Consider the following 16,720-nt stretch of genomic DNA (forward strand, 5'->3'; position numbering starts at 1 on the left):
GACCTCTCCGGGACTGCGTCCCACCGAATGACATTTTGTTGCGATCCAATAATTATGCTGTAGCTAATCGCGGTCCATTATCCTGCCTGGGTTCAATCTCCACCTGCAACAAACACCTCCATCTCTCCGTCTCCTCACCTCGTGACACACAGCCAGGGAGCACACGCACACACACACACACACACACACACACACACACACACACACACACACACACACACACACACACACACACAAACACAAACAAGATTATCTAATAGACTGCAGGGAGGATAATTGCATAAACTAATCGATAGCACCTCATTAGGAGACCTGTTTTGGCTAAAAGGTCAATCTCGGCACCCATCAGAGTCCTTTCACTGTTTATATTAAGAGGAAAAACATCATTTTGCTTGGGTGCCAGAATAGGTTTATCCAAGAACAGCTCAGCGGTAAAGCATTTATGGGAGGACAAGGCATCAAATCGAGGGACATTACAGTAAAGTTTGGCTCACTCGCTTCCTTGAAATGGCAGTAAAGCTGCTCCGGGGGCGATGCTTGGATGCTGCTGCAGGCCTTTTACATTTATAATCGACCTGCACAAACTCTGCATTCAGTCTGGAGGAACCTGTGGAGAGTACAGCTGGAGACACAATATGAGGGTGATTGAAAATATGTGCTTTTCTCACGCTAATCTCTTCTGGTTTATCTCCCTGAAATTAGTTTCTTACAGTTCGGGGCCGCTTTATCCGGAAATTACAGAAAAACATTTACATGTAGCTGTGCAGGTACTTTTGGTTTTATCTGCTCATCTTTTATAACATCTGTATGTGCCTCGTCTGTCATAAACAGAGGGTGAGAGGGATTTTGTGACAGCACTGAAAGGATGCAACGCAGTCCGCAGAAAAATGTTGGACTTTGAATTCGTCGGATACGTTGAATGTCGGCGTTTCTGAACCGTACATGTTGCATAAATATATCAGCATCTCATGACGCATTCAGAAATGTACCCCATGGATAATGTTATGAATCTATTGGTTAAGGTTCGGAAAAACGTCTTGTCACTAAATAAATAATATCGTACGTATGACACCATAATGTAACAACATACTGTAACAACATAACCTAACAACGGTAATGTAACAACGTAATAATATAAAATTATAACATAACAACTGTAATGTAACAACGTAACATAATACAACATCACAACTTAACAAATTATTGTATGACTTCCTATAAGGACTTCCTTCTGTAAAGTTACAGAGAGATCGCTCTGTGTTATACTCGTGATTATAACATTTAACTTTCAAGAAGGATGCCTCCATATACTGCGTCAACATATCGGCGTATGTTATCCCATATCCTTTGCTCTGCCAAAATGAAAAAATGTGTGGTTTTGTGGTTTACAGAAACGAACGACATCAACACTCTTACCAAAACTCTGTCCAACAACTGAATTGCTCACAAGTCCGTCTGACTCCCTCAGAAGCCTTGTCAAACCTGCAAGAGCCCACTTCATGTTCCTGCAGTAATGAGGCGGTGTAAAAGCTCAAAGCCACAAGCATTCTCCACACAAACACTTCAGAAGCTCCCTCAATGCACAGACACGTTGCTACACCTCTCAAGCATTTAATAACTCTACAGCGACACACTCACCTTCACAAGGGTGCTGCTAAGATGAACAGCAGATATAAACAATGTATGCAGCTAAGTGCTCAAACGTACAGGGAACAAAGAGGTTTTTTTAATCAACCATACCCATGACATAATGTTCTCATGGCACTACCATGTGCTGGAGGAATATCATGTGCAAGGTAAGTACTGCAGGGATGTGTCCATCCCTGACATCATGCTGCAGGCTGTGTGGTGGGCGGACAAAATAAAAGAACAAACATTTATGCATTTATCTTTTTTCTGTAATATCTTATAGTTGTTGTACAATTCTATTTACATCCTGACAGCACACTTATTAAATCAAATGCTCTGAAAAAATGCTTTTTATCTGTAATCAGTGGCTGTTACTGACTATATTTTTCCTTCTTGTGAGACAAGGTATGAGGGAGTAGGACATGGATGATGTTGGGTGTGGTTGGGTGTGGTTTCATGAGGTTGGGTGTGGTTGGGTGTGATTGGATTTGGTTGGATTTGGTTGGATGTGGTTGGATGTGGTTGCATGAGGTTGGGTGTGGCTGGGTATGGTTGGTTGTGGTTGGGTGTGATTGGTTGTGGGTGGGTGTGGTTGGGTGTGGGTGGGTGTGGTTGGATGTGGTTGGGTGTGGTTTGATGTGGTTTGATGTGGTTGGATGATGTTGAGTGTGGTTTCATGAGGTTTAGTGTGGTTGGGTGTGATTGGATTTGGTTAGATGTGGTTTGATGTGGTTGCCTGAGGTTGGGTGTGGTTGGTTGTGGGTGGGTGTGGTTGGTTGTGGGTGGGTGTGGTTGGATGAGGTTGGGTGTGGTTGGTTGTGGTTGGGTGTGATTGGATTTGGTTAGATGTGGTTTGATGTGGTTGCCTGAGGTTGGGTGTGGTTGGATGAGGTTGGGTGTGGTTGGTTGTGGGTGGGTGTGGTTGGATGAGGTTGGGTGTGGTTGGTTGTGGTTGGGTGTGATTGGATTTGGTTGGATGTGGTTGGATGTGGTTGCATGAGGTTGGGTGTGGTTGGATGAGGTTGGTTGTGGTTGGTTGTGGGTGGGTGTGGTTGGATGAGGTTGGGTGTGGTTGGTTGTGGGTGGGTGTGGTTGGATGAGGTTGGGTGTGGTTAGTGGGGCAGCACTGCGTTCCTTACCCACCAACGCTCAACTTTCTCTTCTCTCCACGGTTGCCATCACTAGCTTTTACTGCAAATTGCGAGAAATGTGAAAACCTGAAAAATAAAAAAGCATTAACAACATTTTAATATTATAAATTGTTTTTGAAATGATAGAAAACATTTTGGATGAATTATTTTTTTCTTGCTTGTTGTCTCAGCGCAGGAGCAGCTCCTTCATCGTCAGCTTCATGCTGCTCTTTATTAAAAATATTTACAAGTTTTAAAAAGAGAAACAATTTGTTGGAATGCATCTAATAAAAGCAATAAACTCAACTTTGTGTGTGGCTTGTATGGCCACCGTCCACCATCAAGGCTCTTGATACTTTGTACTCACGTATTTAATGAATTCTGATCTGCTAATGCAACCGCCAGCGAGACAGCAAAGCCATGTGTTTCCCAAAAATGTTGGGCGGATCCGTTGAAGAGATCTTTCCTGGATCTGCATTGAGAAATCAATCACTCGTCCCGAACGTTCCACCAATCTATTGTTTGAGACTTCCTGGGAGACATAACATAATCATCTGAAAGGTAGTGCGAGCTTATCGTATTGAACTGCAGCCCAGTTTCACCCAGAGACCGATTATTTCAACACATTCACCAGTGAGACATTTGCATCATATTTTCATTTTATTCCTAGTATAAGAGACATACAATGGTATTCTGTGAGACCAAATTCATAGTAATTCAAGAGACAAAGCCTGGAAAACAGAAAAAAACAAAACATAATACTGAATCAATGAGACCCCGCCCAGATAGAATGTATTTACACCAAATCAAATACTGATAGAGCTATTAGAGGCGAGACCGCTCCCTCTCCCTTACAATCTGTCACCGGCAGATAAAAAAAACACAACACACTTCCCCTCATCAAACACTGTAGCTGCCACAATTCCTCTTATGAAACATTACGGTCACGACCTTAAATCAACTTGGATGTTTTGTATTTGTTGTTCCAAAGCTATTTAACGCTCTGCTGCCTGGTAATATCCAAATATACTTTTTTTCCTCTCTTTTTTTTTTCTTCTCTGGTCGTGGTCGTATTTTTCCTTCATTTACTGGAGTTGGAGTATGAGTAGCAAACTTTATATTGGGTCAAATGAGTTCTGGGAAATTTAAATCAATAAAACACCACTTTCAGATACAGTAAATAACGTAGTGCTGTTCTCACAGAATTGATCACGGTTCCAGTCAACCGTGAACAAAAGGGACGCTGCTGAAAAGTCTTGAAGCCGTGATACTTTTTTTCCCCGAGGCAGAGCCGTACTGGCGTCGCCTTCCCTCGGAGGGAGAAGCTCAGCAAACGTTTTGGCACCTGGGAACCGGGGTCCACCGTTGTACCGGTCAAAGACACAATCTCAGCTCGTCGGATCAGAGTTCATTGCACGTTCTCGGCGTTTTTCACCTATTTCCTAAATTTGCTTCCTGCGTGGTTAGAAGTTGACACCTAGTGACACAGGCGAGTCAAAATCTACAGCTGTAACCATCGTAGAAGTCCAGTTGCATGCCTCTGTGTATTCTCATGTTGTTTTAGCAATATAGTGAACCTTTTTTTGAATTGTTCTTCTGCGATTGACTTCTACAATGGCTCCAGTTCTGTAGGAGATAACTTAAGAGGAACTGTGAGCTGCTCTTTGAGGAAAACCCAAAGTGGTGCTAATGCTACTGCTCAAACAAACAAACAAAAACAGTGAACAATGGCACCTTTAGGGAAAGTGATACCCAGTGGAAAGTGACATAAAATGGAGGCAGTTAAACCTGAACGTCTGCAGTCTCAGGCTCTTTGTATTTGCTTTGCCAAACTCTCCCAAAAAAAATCTTAAGGCTCACACTTCTGGGATGGAAAAAAACAAAACACTAAAAACCCAAAGCAAAGAGCAATGAAGGGTTTCATTCCAAAACACTGTCTCAGGGAAAAAATAAATATGTGGTGTTTTATACTTTTCATAATAACAGGTGGTAATTTGTCAAATATTTGTAAAAAAAAATTACAAAAGAAAAAGGGCTCAATATAATCAAGATATAACATATGAGTTATTAGTGAGTGTTACAATCATACTTGCGATATCAGACAACATTTTTTTTAAACGACAAATATCTCATTCTGGAATGAAACTCTTCAAATATACAATAGATACCGTATGACACATACTGACAACCATAGGAAATGAAACACCTACAATATACTGTAGCATAGTAGCCATCTGAGCCCCTTGCATTAACCCCTACCCCCATGTCACACACTATTATTAAATAAGGCACACATTTACACATACAGTTAAAATTTGGCTAGTAATTATTCCTTTATTTACAACCAATAGCCACAAAGTTAATAATTAGAATAACTGCAGTCTGTTGTATGTTTTTTATGTTCATTCTCATAATGCCAGATGGCGTGGCATTTTGGACAAATCATTTCAGAGTATTCGGTTTTATTTATTTAAATTTCAGAGGATGTTAGACCCACTCGAGATGTGGAGCACCAATCTTATCAAAACATTCTCAAGGAACTTAAATGGACCCGATTACGTGACTTTGGACCTGACATCTGCTGGGACAGGAAAAAGAAAAAGAGATGAGAATAGCTGCTTTGTTGAAGTGTTATTACCTTTCTCTTATCAACATGAACAAATTTTAAATTTAACGATGAAGTGCATGATTTGTTGTCCCGAGGACATTTCCTGGGGGGTGGGGGGACCGTTTGATATGCCCAAAAGATGAAAGAGTATAGTAAGGCAAAGACATAACTACTTTCAGGGGAATTTGCTGACTTTTCACCACAGGTTACATATACTGCATATGTATATGTATACATATACGGTGTGGATATAAACACACATATATATACACACACATGCATAATATAAACACATTCGAGGGTGGGGCGGGTGGGGACTGGTTACCAACACTACATCAGAAAAAATTTAAGCAAAAGCATGAATCTAAGCATCGCAGGAGCCTCTGGCTTTTTAAGTCTTCAAGATGACTGATGTGTTAAGTTCTTCCAACATCATCACGTCCCGAAAAGTTGCATCGTAAATCCACACTGAGGACATCGGCAGCCTGATATAAGGAGGTGGCGTCACGTCACCTGAGTCAGTGGTTCTATAATAAGCAAGTAGCTGAGCAATACCAATATGGTACAAAGATATTCGTTGGACAAAAAGAAGGAGGACAAAACAAGTTTGGTTGAGGCTTTCGTCCACAGTGACACTGGCTGCCACACGGTTTACTTGTGAAGGTCTGCAACCTCGAACGTACTGCATTTCTTTAAAGGAAAGTTCCTTTAAGAAGACACAACGAGGGAGACTCCCTCTCTAGTCCAGGAGTGTACCTCCTCAGTAGTTGAACTTCCCCTGTTGGTTGACGGGGGACGTGGCAGGTATGAACAGGGGCTTTGGAGGGACGTCGGGTCTGAGAGAGGAGGCCCGGCGAACGATAGCGCCCCTGTGTTGGACCTCCTGCTGCTCTTCATTGTAGCTGTGCTGGCGTGTCAGGTACCCATTGGGGATGAGGGGGTAGTGCACCTCGCAGGTGCTGCCTGTCGAGTTCATCCGTGCCAAGAGGGGAGGCGGCTGGTGGGGCCCGCCATTTCGTTGGCTGAAGCTGTGCTGGCGAGGTATCATTCCGCCTCCACCTCCTCCCCCACCTCCACCTCCTCCTACTCCGTTGGGCATCTTGGTGGCTGCAGCAATTAGCGAGTGCCTCTGGGAGGAGTGCCTCCTTTCCAGGGTGGACTGGTGGTGTAGGGGAATGTCCGGAGGAACATCCATCCGCCGGGTGAGGCTGTCTCGAGGTAAAGTGGATGAGCTGTAGTAGGGGGCTGATTCTGTCTCAGGAATCTGAGGTTGGATGCGGTTGGCGAACGCAAGCTGACTGCCGCCACCGCAGGCCATCAGACCCGACGGGCTCATCAACTGGGAGTTCTTGCTGCTGCTTGCCTCATGGATGTGCTTCAGGAGCTCATCCAGTGAGGTTACCTCCATCACCTTCTGGGAGTAACCGGGGTAAGGTTGCTGAGATAGCACACGTTCAACATTGTGGATTTTGCGTTCCTCTGGATGGAGGTGACCTCCGACTAATGGCTGCCCATTGGACAGGCCGTGGGAGTACGGGAAGACCTGCTGGTGAAGCAGGGCTGAGCTGGGCCTGGAGCCGGTGTTGTGGGACTTTGGTTCCTTGGCATTGTTGCAGTTCTGGTTCTTCTCCCACTGGTTCTTGAAGGCTTTCATGCTCTTAATGGGCAGTTCTGGGGTCGAGTCTGGTGTCGGCAGACCAGACAACTCTGAGGAATGGTGCAGGTGGTGGTGGTGGTGGTGGTGGTGATGCGGGTGGACCAAGTCTCCCATTGTCATGGCGTGATGTCCGTTTCTCCTTGGCGGGTGATGCTCTTTACTGTTAGCGAAGAAAGAGTTGTATATCTTTGGAGAGGACACCTCCAGCTTGTCGTCCTTACTCTGGCTGTCCAGGAGGCCATTGAGCTTGGCCAGGCTGCGGAGGGACAGGGCGTGTGGGATTGGCGCCTCGGGATCCTTCGACAACTTCTTTGTCTTGTGGCCCGTGTGGTTACAGTAGCATGAGACCAGGAAGCCAGAGAGGAAGGCGCCAAGGACAAAGGCCACCAAAACACAAGCGATCAGGAGAGTATAATGGACACTGTGATTGGTCTTCTCCAGCTCTGGCGGCCGCCTCACACCTTCAGAACAGAAAAAGATAGAGAAAAGGGAACTTCAGTTAGAGCTTTTAGTACAGAGCCAGAAGGAGAAAGAAAGGACATATTTTCAAGAGCCAATATAGGTCAAGTAGCAGCTGGGACAGACAGGTTGTGTTTACAGGGGCTTCACTATGTGGTAAACAGCATGGGAGAGGTGTTTGAACTAAGCTTCTGGCTTCCTTTCCCTCCACTGTTACTAGATCAATGCAGTCTTTCTTTCTAGGACCTGCACTTTCTCCTTTCGACTGACAGAGGCCGAGAGCTCCCCAGTCAGTGAGAAATCAACTCTGAAATGAGTTAGAGCTTTAAATATTGATGGGAGCACAGCAGAAGGAACCTGATGTCATTTTCACAGGCTCTGCTTTCCCATGCGAGGATCAGGGGCAAGAGCACCTGGTATGATGAACGAGCCAAAAATAACAGGTCTATCTGAAAGCTCAGAGAGTGTGGCGCCTTTGCCAACACAGACTCAAATGAGGTTGTCAAGTTCTTCTCAAAATGCGCACCAAAAACACGGTTACTTTGCCGAGTAAATCTACCGTGTAAATGTCCTTGGGTGACGTGACCCTAGCACTGTGTATGCCTAATGGCGTGAAAGGTAATGATGATAAGAGGAGTGAAACCTGCCACCTCTCATAATCAGAGCTCATTTGCAAGAGGCTGCCGCCATCTGTGGTGTCAGAGCCTTCTCTCCGCCCTTAATGACAGTTTCTGTGAAACTGATTAGTCGACGGCTGAGCAGCACCGAGGAGGGGAGAAAATGCAGGTGTTCCAAACAAGCTAAACTCAACCGCTAATGAAAGCTTCGTTTAGGAAGGAAAATAGAAAATGATGTCTAAATCAGACTTGATGATAGTTTATGAGAGGTTCGGAATGATGATGAGGAGGAAGAGGAGAAGGATGATTGGTAGAGGAGTGTGAGGGAGATTAGGGTAAGAATTAGGTCAGCATTTGAGCAATTTTAAATAGTTTTCTCTGAATTAAGTGATCCAGACTTGATGAAATAAAGGCTCTTTGCGCCATAAAATTCTGGTAAAGAAAATTCACAGAAATTCATCCCTGAATGAATTATGATGTGAGCAATTGGGTGTGGTGTGTCATTTTATACTGTGGTGGCGATACACCGTATACTCTGGTCTGCTAAATTGAGCTACGGTTTATAGACAAAACTAGACGGGCATCGAGGCCAAATGCTGCCTCTCGCATCGTTAACGAAAGTGAAAAATAATCGGTGTATCTGCTCCGTGATTCGGATCCGCTCCAAAATGTAATGGTCTTCTTCTTTGGCCCAGGCTACGCACGTCCACCAAGCCGGGCCTGTAGTTTTTAGCATAATCCTGCTGACAGGAGAGTCAAGACAAACCGAACACAGAGCCTCCTAAGCGGAAGGTAATTACCAAATGGCGATGTCTGTTTTTTGGTTTTGGCAGTTAACGAGCAAATTGAAGTACTTAATCACACAGATGCAAAAACAATTCCTTGATTTGTAATATTTTCAGTCAAGGCTTAGATTTCAGGGATCACTACTGTAGAGGTAGAATACAGAACATTATCACTGTGGAAGTAACAGAAGTTGATCTCCTGTGTTGACATATCTATATGTACTCAGCTTCTGGCCAACAGTTTTTAAAAAGGACTTTATTATTTAGGGCATGAAGTTTCAGTGAAACTGCTGTTTGCTCTTCCTTGCTCTTTCTTAAAGGCTTATTACCTGACTGTCATGTATCACTACATTCATTTTTAGAGTGATGCTTTGCAACCAAAGAGAAAGAGAGATTGAGAGAGAGAACAAAAGAGAGAGAGAGAGAGAGGGAGCGAGAAAGAGAGACAGTGGTGCACTACAATATTTTTTAGATGTAACGCTTTGAATAGAGTTTCCAATTTAATATACTAATTTTTTTTACCATGATTGCCTCAACTTACGCACACATTAAAAAGCCGTAAATCCCAATTGCGATCCCAGAGGGAGAGGCAATCAAAAGTGATGCTGCAGTGAGTCTTTTAATACCTCTTCTTTTAATATTGGGCAGTTTTTTATTCATTTTTTCTCTGTTGGACTGATCAGCGTCCCGGCGTGCAGCTTTTGTAATGAGCGGTGAGAGACTGCTCTCATCTCGCTGTGCTTTCTGCCTCCTGCCACCCCCGTGGCTCCCGGCTACCTGTGAGTCATCCGCTCCCTCTGGACCCCTCCCCCTCCTCTTCCTCCTCTTCTTCCTCCCTCCCTGGCTGTAGATACAGGCAAATTGAACGGTTCCTCCTGGTGGAGGGGAAGGAGTCAAGTGGCTCGACAGGGGTCGAGACGCGCAGCTGAGGTAAACAAATCCAGAGCCTACGAACGACCTGTCACAACATGTTTCGCGAGCAGGCTGGATGACTCAATCACCGGGTATTCGGGACATATGGTGCCACCGGTCACAGTGGAATTAATACCCTGTGAATCACACAAGACAGTCTGGCAAGAGGCTTCGTGGCACATGTCGGCCAACTGTACACCCCAACTTGGCTTTCTTTGAGCGGCTTCGCAAGCGTCTGCAAACTCAACTTAGAGTTTGAGATTTTTTTGTATCAGTGCATGGGAAGATGGGGGGGGGGGGGGGGGGGGGATTGTTACCTCACGTCGAGGCCTAAATTTAATTCATTTCACAGATATATGTTTAGGTAGCTGCAGAGACGACGTTGCTCTCTAACATCGTCACATTATATTTCTGTGTTGACTCAACGAGGTCTCGGCTCAGAGAGAGCTTAATATAGAGATGCCCGAGTCTGCCAAAAGGTAAAAACACAGATGGGCTGCATGAGCAGAGAAAAGGGAGGGCATAGCAGAGAAGAATGGGTACCGCCAGGGTGGTGGTTGGGAGAAAAGAAGATAAAATGATGAAATTTAACCTTGGCGACAAACTGGCGATGAAGAGGGTAGTGAATGTGAGAGGACTCAAAGATTCAAGAGACAGGGGAGCAAAGGAGAAGCGTGGAGATGAAAAGGCAGAAAGAAGAGAGATGGAGAGAAGAAGTGAAGTGCATGTGTGAGAAGCAGATTTGAAGGAGGAGGAGAGTGGCAGACAGACGTGATGGAGTGAGTGACAGACCGTCACTCTGCAGGGTTTTTGAAGCCCGGTGCTCTGCGGCAGCTGTGAGACGGTTGGAGAACAACCCGTAGGAAGCCGTAGGAAGAGGAAGGCTGAGTGACTGAATCCATATTGTTAAAAATAGACGGCGCTTTAGGTTATGTAAACACAGCGCACAGCTTACTAATTGGAGATGTTTTTATTCCTTTTTCTTTTGCATAAGGGAAATAAATGAAGGAGGTCTGGCTGTTGTTAGACGTGATTTTTTTGGTTGTTATTATTTTCCTGCAGGGGAACAAATGACAACGACAGTGACAACTTCTCTTCCGCATGTGAGTGGTGATGCAAACGGCTGCCGTCTCTGTGAGCTCTCGCAGACATCTTGAACCGACTTCACTATCAATACGGCACCCAGAAGCGTTTCCATGACACCAATTACTGGTAATCTGAACACTTTGAATTTTCACACTTCTCCGCCCCCTCTTGCAGGACATTAAAACATCTGGACTCTCCAAAACTGCCATTTAAAACATTGGTAGGAAGCAAAGCCGGCTACTTTCATTTCAGACGAACTATGGAGGTCAGATACGAAATGATTTAAACAGAGGAAGAACTTTTTTTTTTTAGCATATCAGGCTTTTCTCAAGGGGGCGATTAAATGCTTTATAACCTGGAGAACAATTTGTGTTCTGTTTTCCTTTTTTTTTTCGGAAATCAAGAGAAGACGTTTTCAAAATAGCTCTAATTAGTTTCTGCTTCTGCAGGCTTACAAGTGCATGTAATTGTTCCCTTAATGGCTACTCCATCCCGATGAGAAGGCAATGAGACAAAATGGCCCTGAGGCTTTATACACAAACATACTCCTACTCCCCACCACCACTTCCGCTAATGCTGGAGATTTATTTCTCCCAGACAAAACAAAAAACAAAAAAACAAAACAATTTAAGACACCCCGAGGTTAAAGATTGGAACAAATATTTTCCTTTTTTTCAAACCCGGAAAGCAGAAAAGCAGAGCAGCTCTGCTCCCGTTGCTGTGAGCTTTGGTAATTTGACAGTTTTAATACCTGACGTCTGTGCACTGACAGACATGGTTAGCAAACAGAGCATGATCGCACGTGTCAGCGTGCATGTACACACACACGCGCACGCACGCACGCACACACACAGTATATAAAATGTGTGTGTATGTGTGTGTCTGTGTGCAGGGCTCTGGCTGTTGAGTGAATTCAATCATGTACACTTGTTATTAGGAATTTGCATAATATTCCACATCAGTGCACAGCCAATTGGATGCACTTTAATATATGCACACGGGCGAAGGTGATATGGTGTAATGTAACGGATCCATTCCAATTGAAAATAGTGGTAATGAGCACTGCATTTCATTCCAGGTGTGCTGATGCATAGAGAGCATAGATTTCATTACAGGTTGGATTGAATACTAGTAAATTGGGCGTGCCGTGGCATCTGGCAATCAGAGCCATACCGTCTCTATGAAGTCCTTCAATATTTACACCTGTGCTTTGAGGAGAAAGTCAAGTAGCTGTAGACAACCGATGGAGGTTTGTTAAAGGGGTGGTTCATTCAAATTGTAACATTTCCTCACTTCTGTGCGGCAACTCCAGTGCACTTGGAGGTGAAGGGAGTTTGTACTCCCAATGAAAACTTTGAAGTTGAAATTTTCCACCACTTTGACCAGCACAAACAAAGTCCAAGTCACCTTCATCAAATCGGTGTAAAGGGAAAAAGTCGTCCCAAAATATTGTCGAATCTAAACTACCTGCATGGCAAAATGAGAACATTAGTTTAGTAATTTGGGTGAACTGACCCTTTAACATCTGATCAAACTTATCACAAGTTATTAAACCAGGAAGAGCACATGCACTGAGTTATGTCCTGAAGTTGTTGTTTAACATGCAGTTACATCAGAAACTTAAAAAAAGAGGATTTGTTTATTTGTCATTCGGTGGATGGTAAAGTAAAAATGGTTCCAATGCAAACAATGAATCCTCACACTGTCGCTGTGAGGGTTCACACTGGAAGAGAGAAAGGCAGCACTGGAAGAGTCTTGACTTTACCAACACACTTAAAGTGACAGTCCACACCAAAGCCTGTTTTGTTTTTCAGCAGATCTGGCATAATTTAAAGAACGCTGGTTTACTCTGACCCTTAATCATTAAGGCCATTTAGTCATTTTAAAGGCCTCATAAGTGTACAAATCATTTTCCATTTGAATTTTTTGCCCGCCCGCTAAAATCTACATCTGCCATCGTGCTGTTTGCGTCTTTGGAGTGAACTGTTGCTTTAAGAGACGGAGAAACTGCACTCAAGACACCTGCGCACAGTTTCAGCCATCGGCTGTAAAAAACGGAAAGGCGGACTTTAAAAAGGCGGCGAAGAGGAGGGTCAGTGAGAGAGAATTCAACCAAGGAGGCAGGTGCAGCTAAAGGGTTAGTCCAACTGAAGAAAGAAAAGAACAAGGACAAACAGGCAGGTATAACAATGGAAGGACCCCCCCAACCCGCCTCCCCCCCAGAGGTCAATGAGACAGATGAAAGGGTACGGGGTTAAGGGCGAGGAGCCGGGACGACTGCGTGGGTGGATTCGCTCACTGTGGGCCCCGTGGATCCATCACGACACCGAACTGAGCTTTACTACCCGATGCGGAATAAAGAGCAATTAAAAGTGCCTGTTATAGAAAGTGAAACATTCGCCGTGTGTGTGTGTCTGTGTACGTGTGTGTAATGCCCTTGAGGTTAGTTTTTACAACGCAGTACGGAGTGTGTTTTTGTAGTAGAACATGATGTCACTTATAATCGCCATAAAGTGCTGGTGTGGAGGGGAAAACGGCTTAGTTCTGCGTGACCTTTAATGAGATGCCATTACACTATGGCGATGACTCAGGGAGTCCAGAATTGGCAGGTTTCAAAAAGTGGAAAGAAAAAGTGAAGTCAGTGTGTGCGCTCATCTGAGTTGTGATGAATCATGTAAAAGTAGCCGGCAGGGTCGACGAAGATGAACGGCCAGCATGAAGTTCGACAGCCGGCAGTTCTATTTAACCGTAATGAACCTCCTCTGGATGTGCAGCCTCACTTTGAAACATAAAAGATCCCAAAAAATAGCTATTTAATATTTAAATGTACAACTTCACGCTGTCTACAGCTTGAGAAAAAAAAGTGACAGCTGCTTTCCGGATGAAATGGAAAAAAACTGCTGCTGCATTGGGCAAGATATTTTTTTCCCACTAGAGACTGATGAAACCGAGAACTTCTAAGAATTATACTTAACGTTCAATCTGTACATATTTTAATCCAAACTACCTTTATCTCAACCTAAAAAAAGGGTGTTTTGTTGCCTCAACCTGACAAAGTTGTTTCCTGTGAGGACATTTATTTTGAAAGCACTGCAAGCATTTAACAGTGGAAACTGACTGACATAGTTTTTTCTAATTTTTGTAAAATAAATATAGAAATGTGTGTTTTTTTGTGTGTCTTTTTATGATTCAAAACATGGTGAAGTCCCCTCTGCTTCTAACTGTGGTTGAGCAGGACTTACATGTTGCATTACAACCGAGTCCACAGAGACTAAATAGTGACCGGAGCAAAAAAAAATGTCGCAATACATCCAAATACAATAAAATAGCATCACATAAAAAAAAACATTGATACTGATGTGGCACGAAGTCTTTCTGAGGAGCAGCTATCCAAGGTGGTTAGAGGGGACGCACAGCCGGAGTCCTATCAGTGACTGGATGACACAGGCGGTGTCTGTTGCCATGGTCATCACAGGTATAAATAACCCTGTAGAAAACAAACTGGCCTCTCCTTCCCCAGTACGCCAGCTCTTCTTCATGGAAAAGGTTCAGCCTGAGTTCACTCTCTGCTCTCCTCCAGTAGCATCTTCATGAGTTTGAAGACCCCCGGCTCCACTTCATTCTATAATCGAGCAGTCTTCCCTGCCCGTCAGCTAAATTAGCTGCTACCTTTGCTTTTTAGTCGGGGCCCACGCCTAGTTCATCTGAATGTGCAGAAAGACTCAGGAAAAAAACTAAACAACAACAATAGAAGGTGAAGGAAAAAAAAACACCGGAGAGGTCTAGAACCAGGAGCGCCGAGAGCCACGGTTTTGCTAACGTGCAGTTTTCCTGGAGAGGTGGGCGATCCGCGGCCAGAAACAGCTCCGAGAGCAACCTCACCTCACAGTCGCAGCGGGTCAACAGGTTCCTGCCCCTGGCTTTTAGTCTTCCCTTGTGTTTACATAATGTAGTGCAGCTACCCACATGTGATCCAATACTCCAAGCTCACGTTTTTCATCCGTCCATAACGGAGGTATGAAAGAAGAAGAAGAAAAACAACCAAATGTGGTGAGGATTAACAGAGCTGCGTGTGTTTTAAGGTTTTCCTCGCTGACATTTATGGATCAAGTGGATTTATAGACTGCTTTACTTCTACTCACGTGTTTATTTAAGAGATGCTTTGTTGGAAGGGGAAACTTTTGGGACTTGGGGATCTTTCCCTGAGCTGTCACATCTGTCTCAACTGTCTCATCGTGCAGCAACAGAGGTGAATAGTTCCCAGACAGCCACAAATATAATGGCGTCACTGTCTGACCGACTGTCCTTGTTTTAAAGGACTGTATTTGGGTACAGTGACACATTTTCGCTCGTTAGGGAAATTGCTGGTTTAATTAAACATTTCTGTGAGACAAGCAGATGCAAGAAGGTTGGAGTTCAGATTCCTGCGTGAGACTTCCAACAGCTGTGAGGATTAAACCCCCGTGTGTGGTGCAGTACATTGTGCGTGCGCGTGTGTCGTCGCATGGAGAGCTTTTAGATGTTTGCATATGATTTAACACACCCGGTTCTGTATTTATGAACAAGACACTGGTCCTAAGAGAGTTAAACAGACAGGTGATTGCTCACCGTGTCATTTAGAGAGCTAGCTGACGCCGGCTTGCGTTAAGAGGTCCTTTTTTTGTTTTTACAGAAGACATTGTGACACGTCACAGCATGGAAAGCACAGGTGTAAGCAATGCCACTAACGATGGCTGGATTCCATTCAGCTGCCTCCGTCTGATGGTCCTGGCATTGTTCACGCTGGCTCACTGTCACATTAGCCATCGTTAATGTTATTAGCGACACCTGTGCATTTCATGCTCGACAAATCAAAATGTGTGTGATGAAAGGCCTTTAGTGCGGAGTGTTAGCATCTTTTAATCAAAGCTACTGCGAGGAACTTTTTATTTTGAGTTGATTTGTTTGTTTGCCTTTCAGAAAAAAACACTTTTGTTTGTATTATTTATTCTGCCGTAATCCGATCGCGTGATATCGATGAAAAGCACCGAGGCTAACTCCAGAGAAACAGCCAATCTTCTTGCCGCTGGTCTCATTTATTTATCCATTTAAGCTGGCGAGGTAGCCTGGTGGGGGGCCTATGGTGATAAGTGCAAGTGCGAGTCCAAGTCCGCTTTGAAGTCTTTCAGAGTTGTACCTAGTCTACACCAAGCAAATGAAAACAGTACAGCGGAAACTAGCACGATGCTAACTTCCAGCGTAGGCCTTTAGAAATACTTCATCCCTGCAGAAATCTAGACACGCAGTCACAGTTGTGCACTCGTGTGATATCACAGCACTCTGGGACACTATTAACCCTGAAATAGTGAAGATAAACAAAGAGCCCACAACAAGTCACAGTTACATGTGCACAATGCTCGGATCAGCCAGCTGTATTGATTCAACAATACATATCTGTTCCCTCGGATGAGCACAAGACAGAAGAAATGGTGGCTGAAATCCATCCAGTGCAGACGGTGTGGACTCGTTGTTGACGGCAAGTTTCAAGTCAAGTTCAGATGACGGTATTTGATCACTATGCCTCAAATAACTATGTCGTAAACTCTCACATTTTCATCTGGTAGAAATTGTTATTGCAATTCAAGTCTGACTCAATCTCTACAGGGGCTGGTGTCTGTATTTCTTTTTTACAATGGTGCTTAGCGTGACGGGTTGTTGGCGAGCAAACACTGACAACAACATGTTCTTCGTTACAATCTGGGAACACACCGCGGTGGCCGGTAATTTGTGTCTAGGTATCTTTGTCTCTCTCGACTAGCTGCTCTATATTGGGCCGCTATCTGTGTGCCGTTGTCTGC

At 44.3% G+C, this 16,720-nt stretch overlaps 1 protein-coding gene across 2 annotated transcripts in view; it reads right to left on the minus strand.

The window, feature by feature from the left end:
- Nucleotides 1–4,749: 4,749 nt before the first annotated feature.
- Nucleotides 4,750–16,720, minus strand: part of sema6cb (semaphorin 6Cb) — a 138,949-nt gene continuing 126,978 nt past the window's right edge. For both annotated transcript variants that reach the window (XM_068569319.1, XM_068569318.1), the window contains one exon: nucleotides 4,750–7,485. In XM_068569319.1, the coding sequence (XP_068425420.1) occupies nucleotides 6,128–7,485 (1,358 nt within the window). In that variant the 3' untranslated portion in view covers nucleotides 4,750–6,127. The remainder of the gene's footprint in view (nucleotides 7,486–16,720) is intronic.

The sequence above is a fragment of the Clinocottus analis genome, unplaced genomic scaffold, assembly GCF_023055335.1.
Source record: "Clinocottus analis isolate CAN_PGR_092001 unplaced genomic scaffold, fCliAna1.0.p SCAF_9, whole genome shotgun sequence".
Lineage (NCBI taxonomy): Eukaryota > Metazoa > Chordata > Actinopteri > Perciformes > Cottidae > Clinocottus > Clinocottus analis.